We start from the raw sequence: 12,202 nt of genomic DNA on the forward strand, positions 1-12,202 counted from the left end.
GAGTGACAACTGAACAATGAGAAATTCCAGCAGCTGTACTTTATATTCCAATGGTTAGCTTTGTGAATTGTGCTATAATTTCCTCCCAATTTACTCATGTATAGTCGAAGAGCTATTACACTTGTTTCATACAATTATTATTTTATTTTCAAAGAAAAGGTTTGCTTTTCACAATTTTTGTGGCATCTCAAGCACCACTGCTTTCCCTCACCTTTATTATATATACATATACACATGCATATATGCACACATGCTTATAATATATAATACTATATATTTCATATGTCTGCTTACATAATGTGTGTATATTATATTAATGGTAATAGTAATGATCTCCGGTATGATTAAGATCATGTTTAAGATCTTGTTCACACATTATGCTTTTTGAACCAGTGCAAGATAAATTGCCAGTATCCTAGTTTTGCCAGCAGCCTTAAGTGAACAATATTGTTAGACTGCTGCCAGGAAGGTGAAATGTCACTTGCTGTCCATTGACTCGTGAAGCACTTAGCAAGTGCATCTTGAAAAACTGAATTTATTTAGTTGTGATGCAAAATGGAATCATGCTTCCATAATAAAATAAACTTTAAAAAATATGATATTAAAGCAAAGTGTTTGAAAAGTGTAATCATTGCTGTTTGTGGAACTTCATGCTCCACCATTAATAGTGAACAGAAGAACAAAGCTTTTCTTAAAAATTCAAACTGATGTGGAAAAAAGTATATAGCTGCTAAGTGAATCACTGAAAAATATTAGTGTGTGGTTTTCAGTTTTGCTAACAAGAAAAATCTGATTTTCAGTTTTACAAAATAGTAAAATATGCTCATTAAAATAATTGCACAGGAATTTACAGCCAAATTCTGCAGAGCTCCCATTGATTTCAGCAGGCGTTGAGTACGTGTAATTGAGACCAGAATTTGGTCATTAACCAAGATTTTTAAATGGTGTACACATTAATACACTTTGAGGAAATTTATTAAAAATTGTAGTTCTCAAAAACTCCAGCAGTTTTTAATATGTACTTTTTAATACTTTGACCTTACAAAACTTACATTTGTTTTTAAAAACTGATGCCTTTTTTCTCATAATTTTCAATCTGCAAAAACAATTTGTATGTGACTGCATGCTCAGTTAGTCCTAAATACAGCTATATTGTGCAGACCTGACCAAGAAGCCCACATCTCACCACTCTGTCATGCTGAGAGAAACACACCCCCTTGAAATATCCACTGCTCGAAGGCAGAAGCCATGGGGTTCTTATTTCACCTCTTCTACTAACTGGTGTTAATATATTTGTGCAATTCGTAACATTGTTATTATTGACCGAGGCCTCCTATACCTACTCTAGGAAGCAAGCAAGTAGATTCCCCCACTCCCCCCCCCCATATTTTTTTTTAACAAATAAGGTTGCATGAGGTATCTTCTGGAAGAGCTGGAAATACAACCCAGGTCTCTGCTATGAAAGAGATAAGTTTCATCCAGTTTGCTCCACCGCCTTTCAGAATGATCAAGCCAAATATATGTGCTTGGCTGTGCAGTTCAGGTTATGGGCATTTACCTATAAAATTAATACATGAAACTTGACTCACTTTCACTCTTACTAATATCTAACTCATGTTCTGTTTCTCATGCACTAGTAGGAAATTATTTGATTTTGCAGCAATAACAGACGGATATTATTTGACTTTTTTCCCTTTAAGAAACAACTGGGTTTTTTACCTTTATTAGTATTTCTTTATTATATAAAACTATGGTATGCATAATTTTATAACAATACCTTGTGTCATTGGACTGGAACTCAGAAAATCTGAGTTTAATAGCCAGCTCTGCCCCATACTTTCTGTGTGACCTTGGGCAAAACATGATCCATCTGTGCCTGAATTCCAGCGTAAATGGGGGTCTCACAAGGCAGTTCTCAACTAACGTACTTTTTCTTTGAGAGATGAAAAAAATTATAAGATTGTTCATTTACTGGCACAGTAACACAACGAATAATTTTCTTTACTTTCTGCGCCCTTTCACCATTACATATTGGTAGCTCCTTTGACAAGTGTTTTCTTCTGGTCCTCTCATTACATTGTCATGTCTCTTTTGTTTTTTGTTTTCTGGCAAGAATGAATCATCCTCAGTGCTTTGTGTGATGTGTCTGGAGGAGAGACTTGACTAGAGCAGTGAACTACATTTAAAATGAAAAGAATACAATATACAATGTTGAAAATGTATCCAGGATGTAACTGCGAACAAGAAAAGTATTATAGCTTTGCCAGAATACCTAGTGACTTGTTCGTTCCTGCAGAGTAGTAGTAAAACCAACTATAGCAGCGGTTCTCAACCCTTTTTTTACCCAGGGACCCCTAAACTTAAATAGACAAACCTGCAGACCTCCAACCAAAGGCAACGTGTGGGGTGGGCCACCTGCCTCCAGAGATTTCTGCCTTCCATTTGGCCCTGCTCCCTGAGGTGCTGATGTAGCAGGGCGGAGAAGTGGTGTGTCTCCTTGGCTAGCTGCTGCCTGCTTGTGGAGTCAGTGGTTGTGAAGCAACCCCTTCTGATGGCAGGGGGAGATCTTTCTGCAGTGATTTTTGGTTGCGGCCCACCCCCTACCCAGACAGGCTGGGTGGCCCGCTGAGGTGAGTCAGGGGGTGGAGATGGCACTCCCTCTACAAGCCCCGCCTGGGGCTGAAGCCCAGTTTATTTTGGTGGACCCCCTGAAACCTGCTTGCGGCCCCTCAGGGGGCCCGGACACCTGGTTGAGAACCAGTGGACTATAGCATAGCACAAATCTATACATAGAAACGTTTTATTTGATTACATCTCTTTCCTAGCTAAAAACTCTAGATGCTAGTGCTATCTAGTCTACCTAGGAATTTGACTTTAAGATCCAAGTATGAATAGTAGTACTAGGTCTCTGCCGTGTAATTGTTTACCTCTAGATTTAGGTTTAGCTATGGGATTTCACATCTTTCTATCAGGATCAGTCAGTCATGCATAATAAATCTTTGCATTCCTGACATCCTTTTCATAACCCATCCTTTATGAGGATGTTCACTGCCAAGAATAGGAGGAAATAAGCTATTAGGAAAATGCTTGAAACGCCATATCAGGATGCTTGAAAAAGAACCTACAGTGTCAACCTTTTTGGAAGTTCTTCCCTCTCATCTAGAAGACATAATTTAAAGCAATGGGTACTGTGCTCCATTTGAAAGAATTATTCAGTATTCTGTGAAATAAGTAATAGTTTGCTATAAGTAAATAGATTCTATCTTCAGCACAAATAATTGTTTGTGAATGTTGTTTCTTGTTCTTTTCTCTTTGGCAGTTTTAAAATGCAAAATAAGAATCAGTGTAGAACTTGACAAAGTTCTGGTTTGGGATCTGGCTTTTGTGGTGAGAATTTTAGTAGACAGTTTTTTTACAAACTTGAAACCTGCCTTAGTTAACTTTTTGACTTTGATTAAGTAGTCTAATGGAATTACATTGTTAAGTTATGGCCTCTTATTCTTCTGAGAAAAGAAAGAAGCAGTAGTTTGCACCTGACCTTTCAGTTTTCCCTAAGGTATCACTGGACTTTCAAGTGACCTTTGAAATTCAGTTAGAGTCTGATGTACCCAGTTGCAAAAATTGAAAGTTAAAAAGGTTCTCTCTGAAGCAAATGTTAGGAAGGTTTTCAAAATGCCTCTCTTCCCCCAGACTATCTGACAGACTATCTTCTCTCAATAAGCTAGTTTGTGACCATTCTGTTTCTCACAATCTTAAGGTGAATTTATGATATACATAAGGAAGTCCTCAATATGACAAAAGAAGAGTGTTCTGCTCTCCATTATGACCCAGTCTTCAAGAAGAGTAGGGAATAGGTTCTGTAATGTTCAAGAGGCCGCCTTCCCTTTTGAATAAAGTACAATTTAAAGTTTAATTCTTTGAGGGACCCCCAATAACTGAATATCCACTTGTCTCATCTAGTTTCTTCCTGTTTGGGTTTACCTTCATGTGTCCTTGTGTATCAGAAGCACAGCATACTAGGGCTTCTAAGGAGCAAAAGTCAGGAACAGGAGGGGAACAAATTATCCAAAATGGCTAGAATTCTTGTTCATCGCTGCAAATATTACTGTTGTAACTCACAGTTCAATCCTTCTCAGCAAACTGATGGTTTCAAGCATCTTCTGTTAATCAAATGGAAGACTATAGAAAACACATTCGTCCCATATTTATAAAGAAAAATAGTTCACTGTAAAATGATTTTGTTACTCTCGAATTGGGGGTTGGTTACTTTTTTTTTTTTTTTTTTTTCAGTAATTGTGACTGCTTCTTGCTGATGTAGGCTAATGTAGAGTTCTTTTAACTGCTAATACGTTAGAGTTTTGTTTGAGGTACTTCTTGGCATGTTTGCATGACATAACAATTGCAGTTAATTCATACCTCTCCAATAATCTCATTTCAAACTGAATCGTTGCCAAATGTTCTTGAGAAAGGCCTAGGGAAAAAATGATCAATTTGAAAAATTGTTCCCTTATGTACGAGAAAACGAGTAGATAAATTGGAACGTTAACAGAATATACTTTAAAAATATGATATATAAATTATTAGGCATTAAGATTTCATTTCTATTAAATATAGGGAACAAATTATTTCTGCTTAAATGCTCTCTTAGAAATGTCGGTTTTGTTAGCTAGGGTGAGTGGTCATTAGGTGTTAATAGGGCTAAGCTCACCAATAATGGTATAGCTGTAAAATATGGTTGTACTGCAGAGTGCACTATTACCTGCTGCCACTGGGGAGCTTCTGGTGGGGCTGGAGCTGCTCCAGCCTCTGTAACTGTAGAGGGAAGAAGGACATAGCAGAAAATGCTGGCTTTGGTTGAGCTGGCCCCAAAGAAGCAGAATACAGAGGCATATGAGCAAGCTCCCTGCAGCCTCCAGCTCTTGGAGTCCCTGTAGTGCTTAGGCTCCAGGCAGCAGGCTGCTTCTGTTTCTGCTTTTCCAGTCCCAGTAACAAGTAGGGATGATTTCTGGGTTACGGGAATAAGGGGGCTCCTGAGTATGGTGGTGGTGGGCCATGGATTGAAGAGGAAGAATTCTGAGCCCCTCAAACTATTGCCCAATTTCTCCTTTCCCGTTCACCTCCGGAATCATTGAGCATGATGTCTACAACTGCTCTCTGGTGTTTTTCGTCCAGTTCTGTTCTTGACTATTTCCAATCTGGTGTCCATCATCTATCTGCCTGGGAAATAACTGTAATGATCTGTACCTGGTCAAATCTGTAGGCCTATACTCCATCCTTATCCTACTTGACCTCTTGGTGACTTTTGACACCACTGACCACTCACAACTTCTTGAAATTTTGCACTTCACTGGCTTTTGTAACTCTGTCCTCTCATGGTTCTTCTATCTCTCTGATCATTCTTTTACTGTCTCATTAGGTGGGTCATCCTCCGCCCCCTACCCCTTTCTATGGGTTGCCCTCCAGACTTTGTCCTTTGTGCCTCCTCCACTTCTCTCTTTACACCCTCTCTCTAGGTGCTCTTAGCCACAAGCATGGTTTTAACTACCATCTTTATGCTGATGACTCACCAATCTACCTCTCTACTGATGAGCTATTTTCTTTCATCCAGTCTAGTATGTTGGCCTGTCTTTCTGACATCTCTTTGTAAATGTCCAATCATTATCTTCAGCTCAGCATGGCCAGAACTGTACTGCAACGAAGGTTGCAGTAGCCAAGACTTGAAATGATGAGGTTGCAGAAGAGAGTTTTGGCTGTGTGGACAAAGAGCCAAGGCCAGACTTTAAAATATGTTGTGTAAGAAAAAGCTGTAAGATTTAGCAATGGCCTGAATATGTGGGTCCAGTGAGAGGGTCGAATCAAAGATGATATCCACAGTTGCAGGCCTGGGTGACTGGGAGAATGATGGTGGTGTGCACAGTGATGGAGAGGGGTGGGCTCCTTTTCCTACGCCTTTCCTCCACATCTCTACTTCCAACTGAAGAAATTACAATCCATGTAACTAATTAAGCTGGGCCAGTTCTTCAGCAGGTTCATTTCCAAAGTTCTTCACCCTACTGTCTGTTTGTGCCGTTAGATTGAAAGCCCTTCAGGGCAGGAATTGGCTCTTTTATGTGTTTGTACAGAACAGTGGGGGTTGGGGCCTTTGGCAATACCATAACATTAATATTTAATAATAACGAGCCTGGGGTGGAACCTGTTGAAGGCAAAGGGATTTTTACCTGATTAAGGAGTTGGGAACAGGCCCTTCTCTTGTAGGTTAAAATGGTGGGACTAGCCAGTGCCTGAAGCCAACTTCATTGGACAGTGAACAGCAAATCCACCATCTGAAATATAAAATTCATTTCATGAGGACATCTTTCCCAAACCTACAATTTATCTAAATCTAGATAATTATACATTTATAATGGACCAATTTAAACACTGTATCAGGCAGATCGTATTTGCTCTCTCTCTCACACACTCATATATACACACACACAAGCGCGCACACACATATGTATATATAAAAACCTAAAGTTGACCATGAAACACTTTTGTGGGCCTCTATTGCAATCAGAAGCAGAAGTAATGCAACCAAATTACTATTAAAACATTTGGTCTAAAGAGTGCCAGTGAGTATAAAAGAAACTATATTGGTCTATTAATTATTTGTTGGGTTTTTTTATTTTAGGATGAACGTGAGGCCAGAGAGAATGTGAAGAGAGAACAGGATGAAGCTTACCGCATTTCACTAGAAGCTGATAGAGCAAAGGTGTGTGCATAGCGAAGAATATCCCCTGCTGTGTTGGGAAGTAATTTCATGAATGCCAGGATATGCATGTCCTCACAATGGATGAAATTCACCTAGTTTTGGAGGACCACACCACTTCAGCCCCATGTAGGGTTCTGCTTCCCTACACACCAAGGAAAACTCCTTACCAGCCGCAGAGGCCAGCATACAAAGCCACATCGCGGGCAAGCCAAGAGAGAGGCCACAGATTTATATTTACACAGATCCAGTGGCCCCAGTAGCCCACACAACTGACATGTAGGGTCTGTGGTAACAATTTCAACCAAGAGACTGGAACAGTGGCCATGGGGGCTGTGAGGCAGGCCTGACCTAGGTTTAGGGGTGGGGGGTCACCTTGCCTTGCCATCTGTTCTGCATTCCCCCCTCACAGAGCATGAATACTCAGAGTGAGTTTCACCTTGTGTGACTAGGAATTCTTCATGGGTAGTTGCTTCTGCTTAGCACAGTAGTTTATGTAGCTGAAGTTTGGAAATTCTCAGAATCTGTGTTGCTCATTAAGCACATGTTTTATGTGGTGCACTGATGAGGACGTACACAGTGTTCAGATGACTATTTTCATTATTATGCTTTAGATGTGGAATATTGAGGGCTGGGGGGTTCACGTGGCTTTATCATATCATTTAAATATGGCACATGCACATACTGGCCAAAAAGCTTGACCTGTGTAACAATGCTCCCTTTGGCCTTATGACTAGGATCCACTGCAGGGTTAATTTAATATGTGATATGCTCTCTGTCAAGGAGCCTCTATCCTGTCCTTGCAAGGAGATGACTTGATCTAAGAGGTCTTTTCCATCTATAACCGCTGGATCTATATACAAAGATACTGATTTTGAATGAAAACGTGTAGTTATTTGCAAATTTTGTAGTATTCTATTGTTCCTTTATGTTCCTATTCTTGCTCCAGAATTAAGGGGCTTGTGTTCTCCCCATCTGCATGCAGAGGGGAGCATGCACCCACCAAAGAGCAGGAGGGGAGGATACTACCTTTGTGGCATGCTTCCCATTCAGCCCCAATCTTTCAGAAGCTCCTCCCAGTCTGAGGCTGTATTAATTTGCACTGTTTCCCCTTCTGTTTGTGGAACCCGGTGTGACAGCTGCAGTCTGCCCCTTGTCTGTGGCAGGTCTGCACAAACCACTCCTACCCCAGCAGAAAAAGAAACATTTGTGGAGTTTCCTCTCCTTCATGTGGGTAATGCAGTTTGTTGCACAGGGCTATGGGCTGTGCTGCTTAGCTATCAGTTGAATGTAAATGTGATTGTTTCTTTCTCTTTAATAGCGGGAAGCACAAGAGAGAGAACAAGCAGAGCAGTTTCGTTTGGAGCAGATTCGAAAAGAACAGGAGGAAGAACGTGAGGTGGGACACTTTGCCTTTTGGGGCAACTTCTAGAGTTTGTGTTGGTGGGATACCTGGCAACCATCACTCAGAGCTGACTAAGATTTTTTTGTGTGGGCATTCAATACCTATGACATACTTTAATCTAACATGGATAACATTTATAGATCGTTTTACTTTATTGGGTAAAACATGATTTTATGGCTTTTCCACTAACTGTTCTGTCTCATATTATCTGCTGCTCTTCCACTATCCTTAGGCAAGTCTGAAGCGCTCTCTGCCGCAGTTTCCTTGTTTGTTACATGGATAACCTACTTCACCAGGGTCTCATGAGGTCTAACGCCTCATCTTTGATAAAGTGTGGGTTTGTATGCATTCAGGTCTATTAGCACTTTGATCACTGCACTAAATAATCATCACACCCCTAGTGGATGGGAGATTAATATTAGTGCCCTCATTTTACACAGGAGGGGTATTGACTGAGTCTGAGAAGTTAAGTGGCTTGACAATAGAATCATAGGAGTGTAGGACTGGAAGGGACTTCAGTAGGTCATCTACTCCAGTCCCCTGCACTCAAGGCAGGACTAAGCAATAACTAGACTATCCCTGACAGGTTTGTCCAACCTGTTCTTAAAAAGCTCCAGTGATGGAGATTCCACAACCTCCGTATTCAATTTGTCCCAGTGCCTAACTACCCTTGCAGGAAGTTTTTCCTAATCTTCAATTTAAACCTCCCTTGCTGCAGTTTAAGCGACAGAGGGTGTCAGCTTTAGAGCTGGGATTAGAATGCAAGAGTGCCGTACTCTCAATCTTTGCGTTATGAACTGGGCCATTCTACTGAGCGAGACCAAGACAGTCCATTGGTTGACTGGCAGGGCCAGTTTAGCTTCATGCAGCTGGGAGGAAGCTTATGATAGTTTTTGGCTCTATCCACTGCAGACCAAATGACATCGTTCTATACATATTGGGCCCAAGTACCCCCCCAATTTAGAGGGATCTTTGGCAGTTGGTTTCATGGATCCAAGGGCCAACTATGAGTAGCTGCAAAGAAGACAATGATTAATCTGTGAGCTTTAGGAAAAATCACAGTGACAGTCTCTCAGCCCGAGTGGTCAGTTAACATCGGTTCATATAATAAATATTTCATACACCTATATTTTATTATTTATATGGAAAAGAACATACTTTTTAAATTATAAAACATGAGATTAGCATTAACATTTTGAGTTATTTAAATTAGGGGTCCTGTGTCTGAAGCTCCAAACATTGTCTTTGCAGATACCAGTTTTTAAAACACAGTATCTCAGTTGCTTTTCATTTTATGGATTGATTTCTTTACTTTTGTTTTCAAATATCTTGGAGCCTAGTTAGCACTATGAACAAACGGTTTGCATAATTTAATTTGGGGAATGAAGCAGTTTTTTAATGTTAAGATAAAAGTAACCAAAAGCCCACAAAAATCCCAATTATTTTCTTTGTACTAATAATATAATTTTAAATGGCCAATCAAATTTATCCTGAAACTTCTTTTAAAGAAAAGAAACCTTTAGTCTCTGACTGAGACCTTAAATGCCAAAGTCTGTCCCCCCAAAACCAAGGTATCAGTGAAAATTCAAAAACCCTGTCACAATAATGATGCAAACTCTCCGTTGTGATATTGGCTGCAAGGGAAACTAAGCAAGATGAGTGAATTTAACTCTTTAGAATGTTTGTCAAAGTACACTGTTAATGAGAAATATACAAGTGTTAAGCCACAAAGCCACAATTTTGTTTACAAATCCAAGGCAATGAAGTATGGCACTAGTTCTTGCTGAACCAATAGCTAATCTCTTGTTACACCCATTCAGGTACAAGGGTTACAAAAGATGGCAAATCAGCCCTGTAAGAGGCATTGATGTGTACCTGAGCACAGCCCCAAACTGGCCCCTCTCCAGGAAGCATCTCATGGGAACAATTTGTTAATTTGTGAGATATGAGCCATCATACAGGTGTGCTCCATTCCCTTAGTCTGAGTGGATGGATAAACCACCCCCTGTGGAAACTACTGTTCCCCAAATGCAACTGTGGTGTGAAGAGTTTGAAAGTACAGGTGTCCAGCAGAGATTCTGCAGGATCTAATCCAGGATGCCCAACTTTCCTGCTGCATACGGTCAGACTCAGCCATGTAATTTTTTGTCAGACTGTGCCACAAGTGTCCTGTCTAACAGTTCCCCAGTAAAAGCTTGTTTTGGGGATTCTGTGGGGTTTCACAACTAGTCCATTGTCCCAATCTGTTTTGTCCAAAGTGTGATCTCCCAGTACAGTATATTCCCGCATGCTAAAACAGTCATAGTGTAATGTGTATGAAGTTCTGCACACAGCAGTAATTTTTTCTTCTTCTTTATCTCCAGGCAAATGTATAACATAGTGATTAAAAAAAGGGATAGTGCACATCCACTCCCCTCCCCTCCCCCCCCCCCCCAAAAAAAAAAAAACAAAAAAAAACCGTACATGAGACTATCAGTCCTTAGAGGAGTTCTGGTGAAACAAACAGAATCGTAGCTCAGCTAGCTATGTCATCAACCGCTGCGTGTGTGGTTAAAACAGCTATCATGTAGTACCCAAAATAAAACTGCATGTCAGTGGCTGCTGAAATGCTCCCTATGTTTATCCATTCTCCGAGGGGTGAGATGGGGCTAAGTCAGTTAATGATTGAAAAGGGCTTTGAGATCCTTGGATGAGACTTTCAAATTAAAAGTGCTATAGATGTGCAAACTTAAAGGGTGAAATCCTGGCCCCATTGAAACCAATGGGCATTTTGCCATTGATTTCAGTGGGGCCTAGAATTTCACCCATCATTAATAAGAGCCTTATTAATAATAAGCATTGATATATCTGCATCCTCGTAGGGTGTGTTTGTTTGCTAATGCTATATAAATATATAAACCAACATACTTTCCCCTCTTTTTCTGTTCATTAATATAATTTTCTGACTCTTTTCTTTTTGCAGACATTTGAAATCTGGCATTATGTTTTTATTTAATTTTCCAGATGATTAAAGTCTGTGGAACTGGTGAAATCCTGTTTAAATTGCATCCTTTCCTTTCTTTTTCTTTGTTGTTGTGTTTTGTTTTCTCCCCTGAAGTGGCTTTTTAAATGTATATTTCGTGACATTTCAGTACTGTGTTCTTTTCTGATATATGGAAACATTGCATTATACAACTGCAAAAAAATAAAGTAGGTAACCAACATAATTTTTTTATTCTCGAAGATAAACTTCACAAGCAAATTGTGTCAACAATTCACCTTGCACACATCTTTCTGACCAAGATAAATCATCCAAGAACCTGAAATATTTAAGTGCTTCCAGAACTTTTAAACCATGTTATATTGTGAATAGTTCATTTAGTCAGAACTACAGTATTAAGTGTGTTGCATAAGATGCTCCACCTTTTCTCTACACTGTACTGTCGGATTTGCTGTCCTCTTACCTCCTGTTGCTACCAAAAGTCAAGAATGGGAGTTAAGGTAAGAGACCATTAGAGGGACACTAGAGGAGTCTTGCAGAAAATAGGAATATGAGAATTCTGTTGTGAATAATGAACAAGTTGCATTCTGTAAAGTTATTAGCAATTGAACTCACGTAATTGAACTCACGTAAACTAGTACTGTAGCAGCAACAGCAATAAGACTGTTGAGAAATTGCCTTGCTTATCTTCTAATTCATGTAACTAGTGTGTTTTCTTTCTCTCTTTAAAAGTAATTGTGAACACATAGAAACAATAATTCCCGTCCGCTGCATTGTGCTTACTACCCTGGCCTTTTGGAAACTGTTTTCTCACATAAAAGCAGAAAAACCAGTCCACGATTAAAACTATACCTGAGCTTCCTTGTTTTAATACAAACTGTAATAATGAAAAGAATAAGATCTGTTTGCTCAGCCAAACAAAAGAGATTTTAACAATGCTGTTTACTGACACTCCCTATGTTCAAGTGTACGGATTACCTATATTCCGTTGTTCTGTAACAGTGTTTGCTTACATAAGGGGCTTTATGTTCAGTTCCATATATTTGAAATCTGGCTATTGATCTATTCA

At 39.7% G+C, this 12,202-nt stretch overlaps 1 protein-coding gene across 4 annotated transcripts in view; it reads left to right on the forward strand.

Moving 5' to 3' along the window:
• The window catches only part of FAF1 (Fas associated factor 1), a 302,183-nt gene that overhangs the window by 262,690 nt on the left and 27,291 nt on the right, over positions 1–12,202 (forward strand). For all 4 annotated transcript variants that reach the window (XM_027824594.3, XM_037907794.2, XM_043552605.1 and 1 more), the window contains 2 exons: positions 6,671–6,751; positions 8,070–8,147. In XM_027824594.3, the coding sequence (XP_027680395.1) occupies positions 6,671–6,751; positions 8,070–8,147 (159 nt within the window). The remainder of the gene's footprint in view (positions 1–6,670; positions 6,752–8,069; positions 8,148–12,202) is intronic.

Source organism: Chelonia mydas, chromosome 8 (genome assembly GCF_015237465.2).
Source record: "Chelonia mydas isolate rCheMyd1 chromosome 8, rCheMyd1.pri.v2, whole genome shotgun sequence".
Taxonomy (NCBI): domain Eukaryota; kingdom Metazoa; phylum Chordata; order Testudines; family Cheloniidae; genus Chelonia; species Chelonia mydas.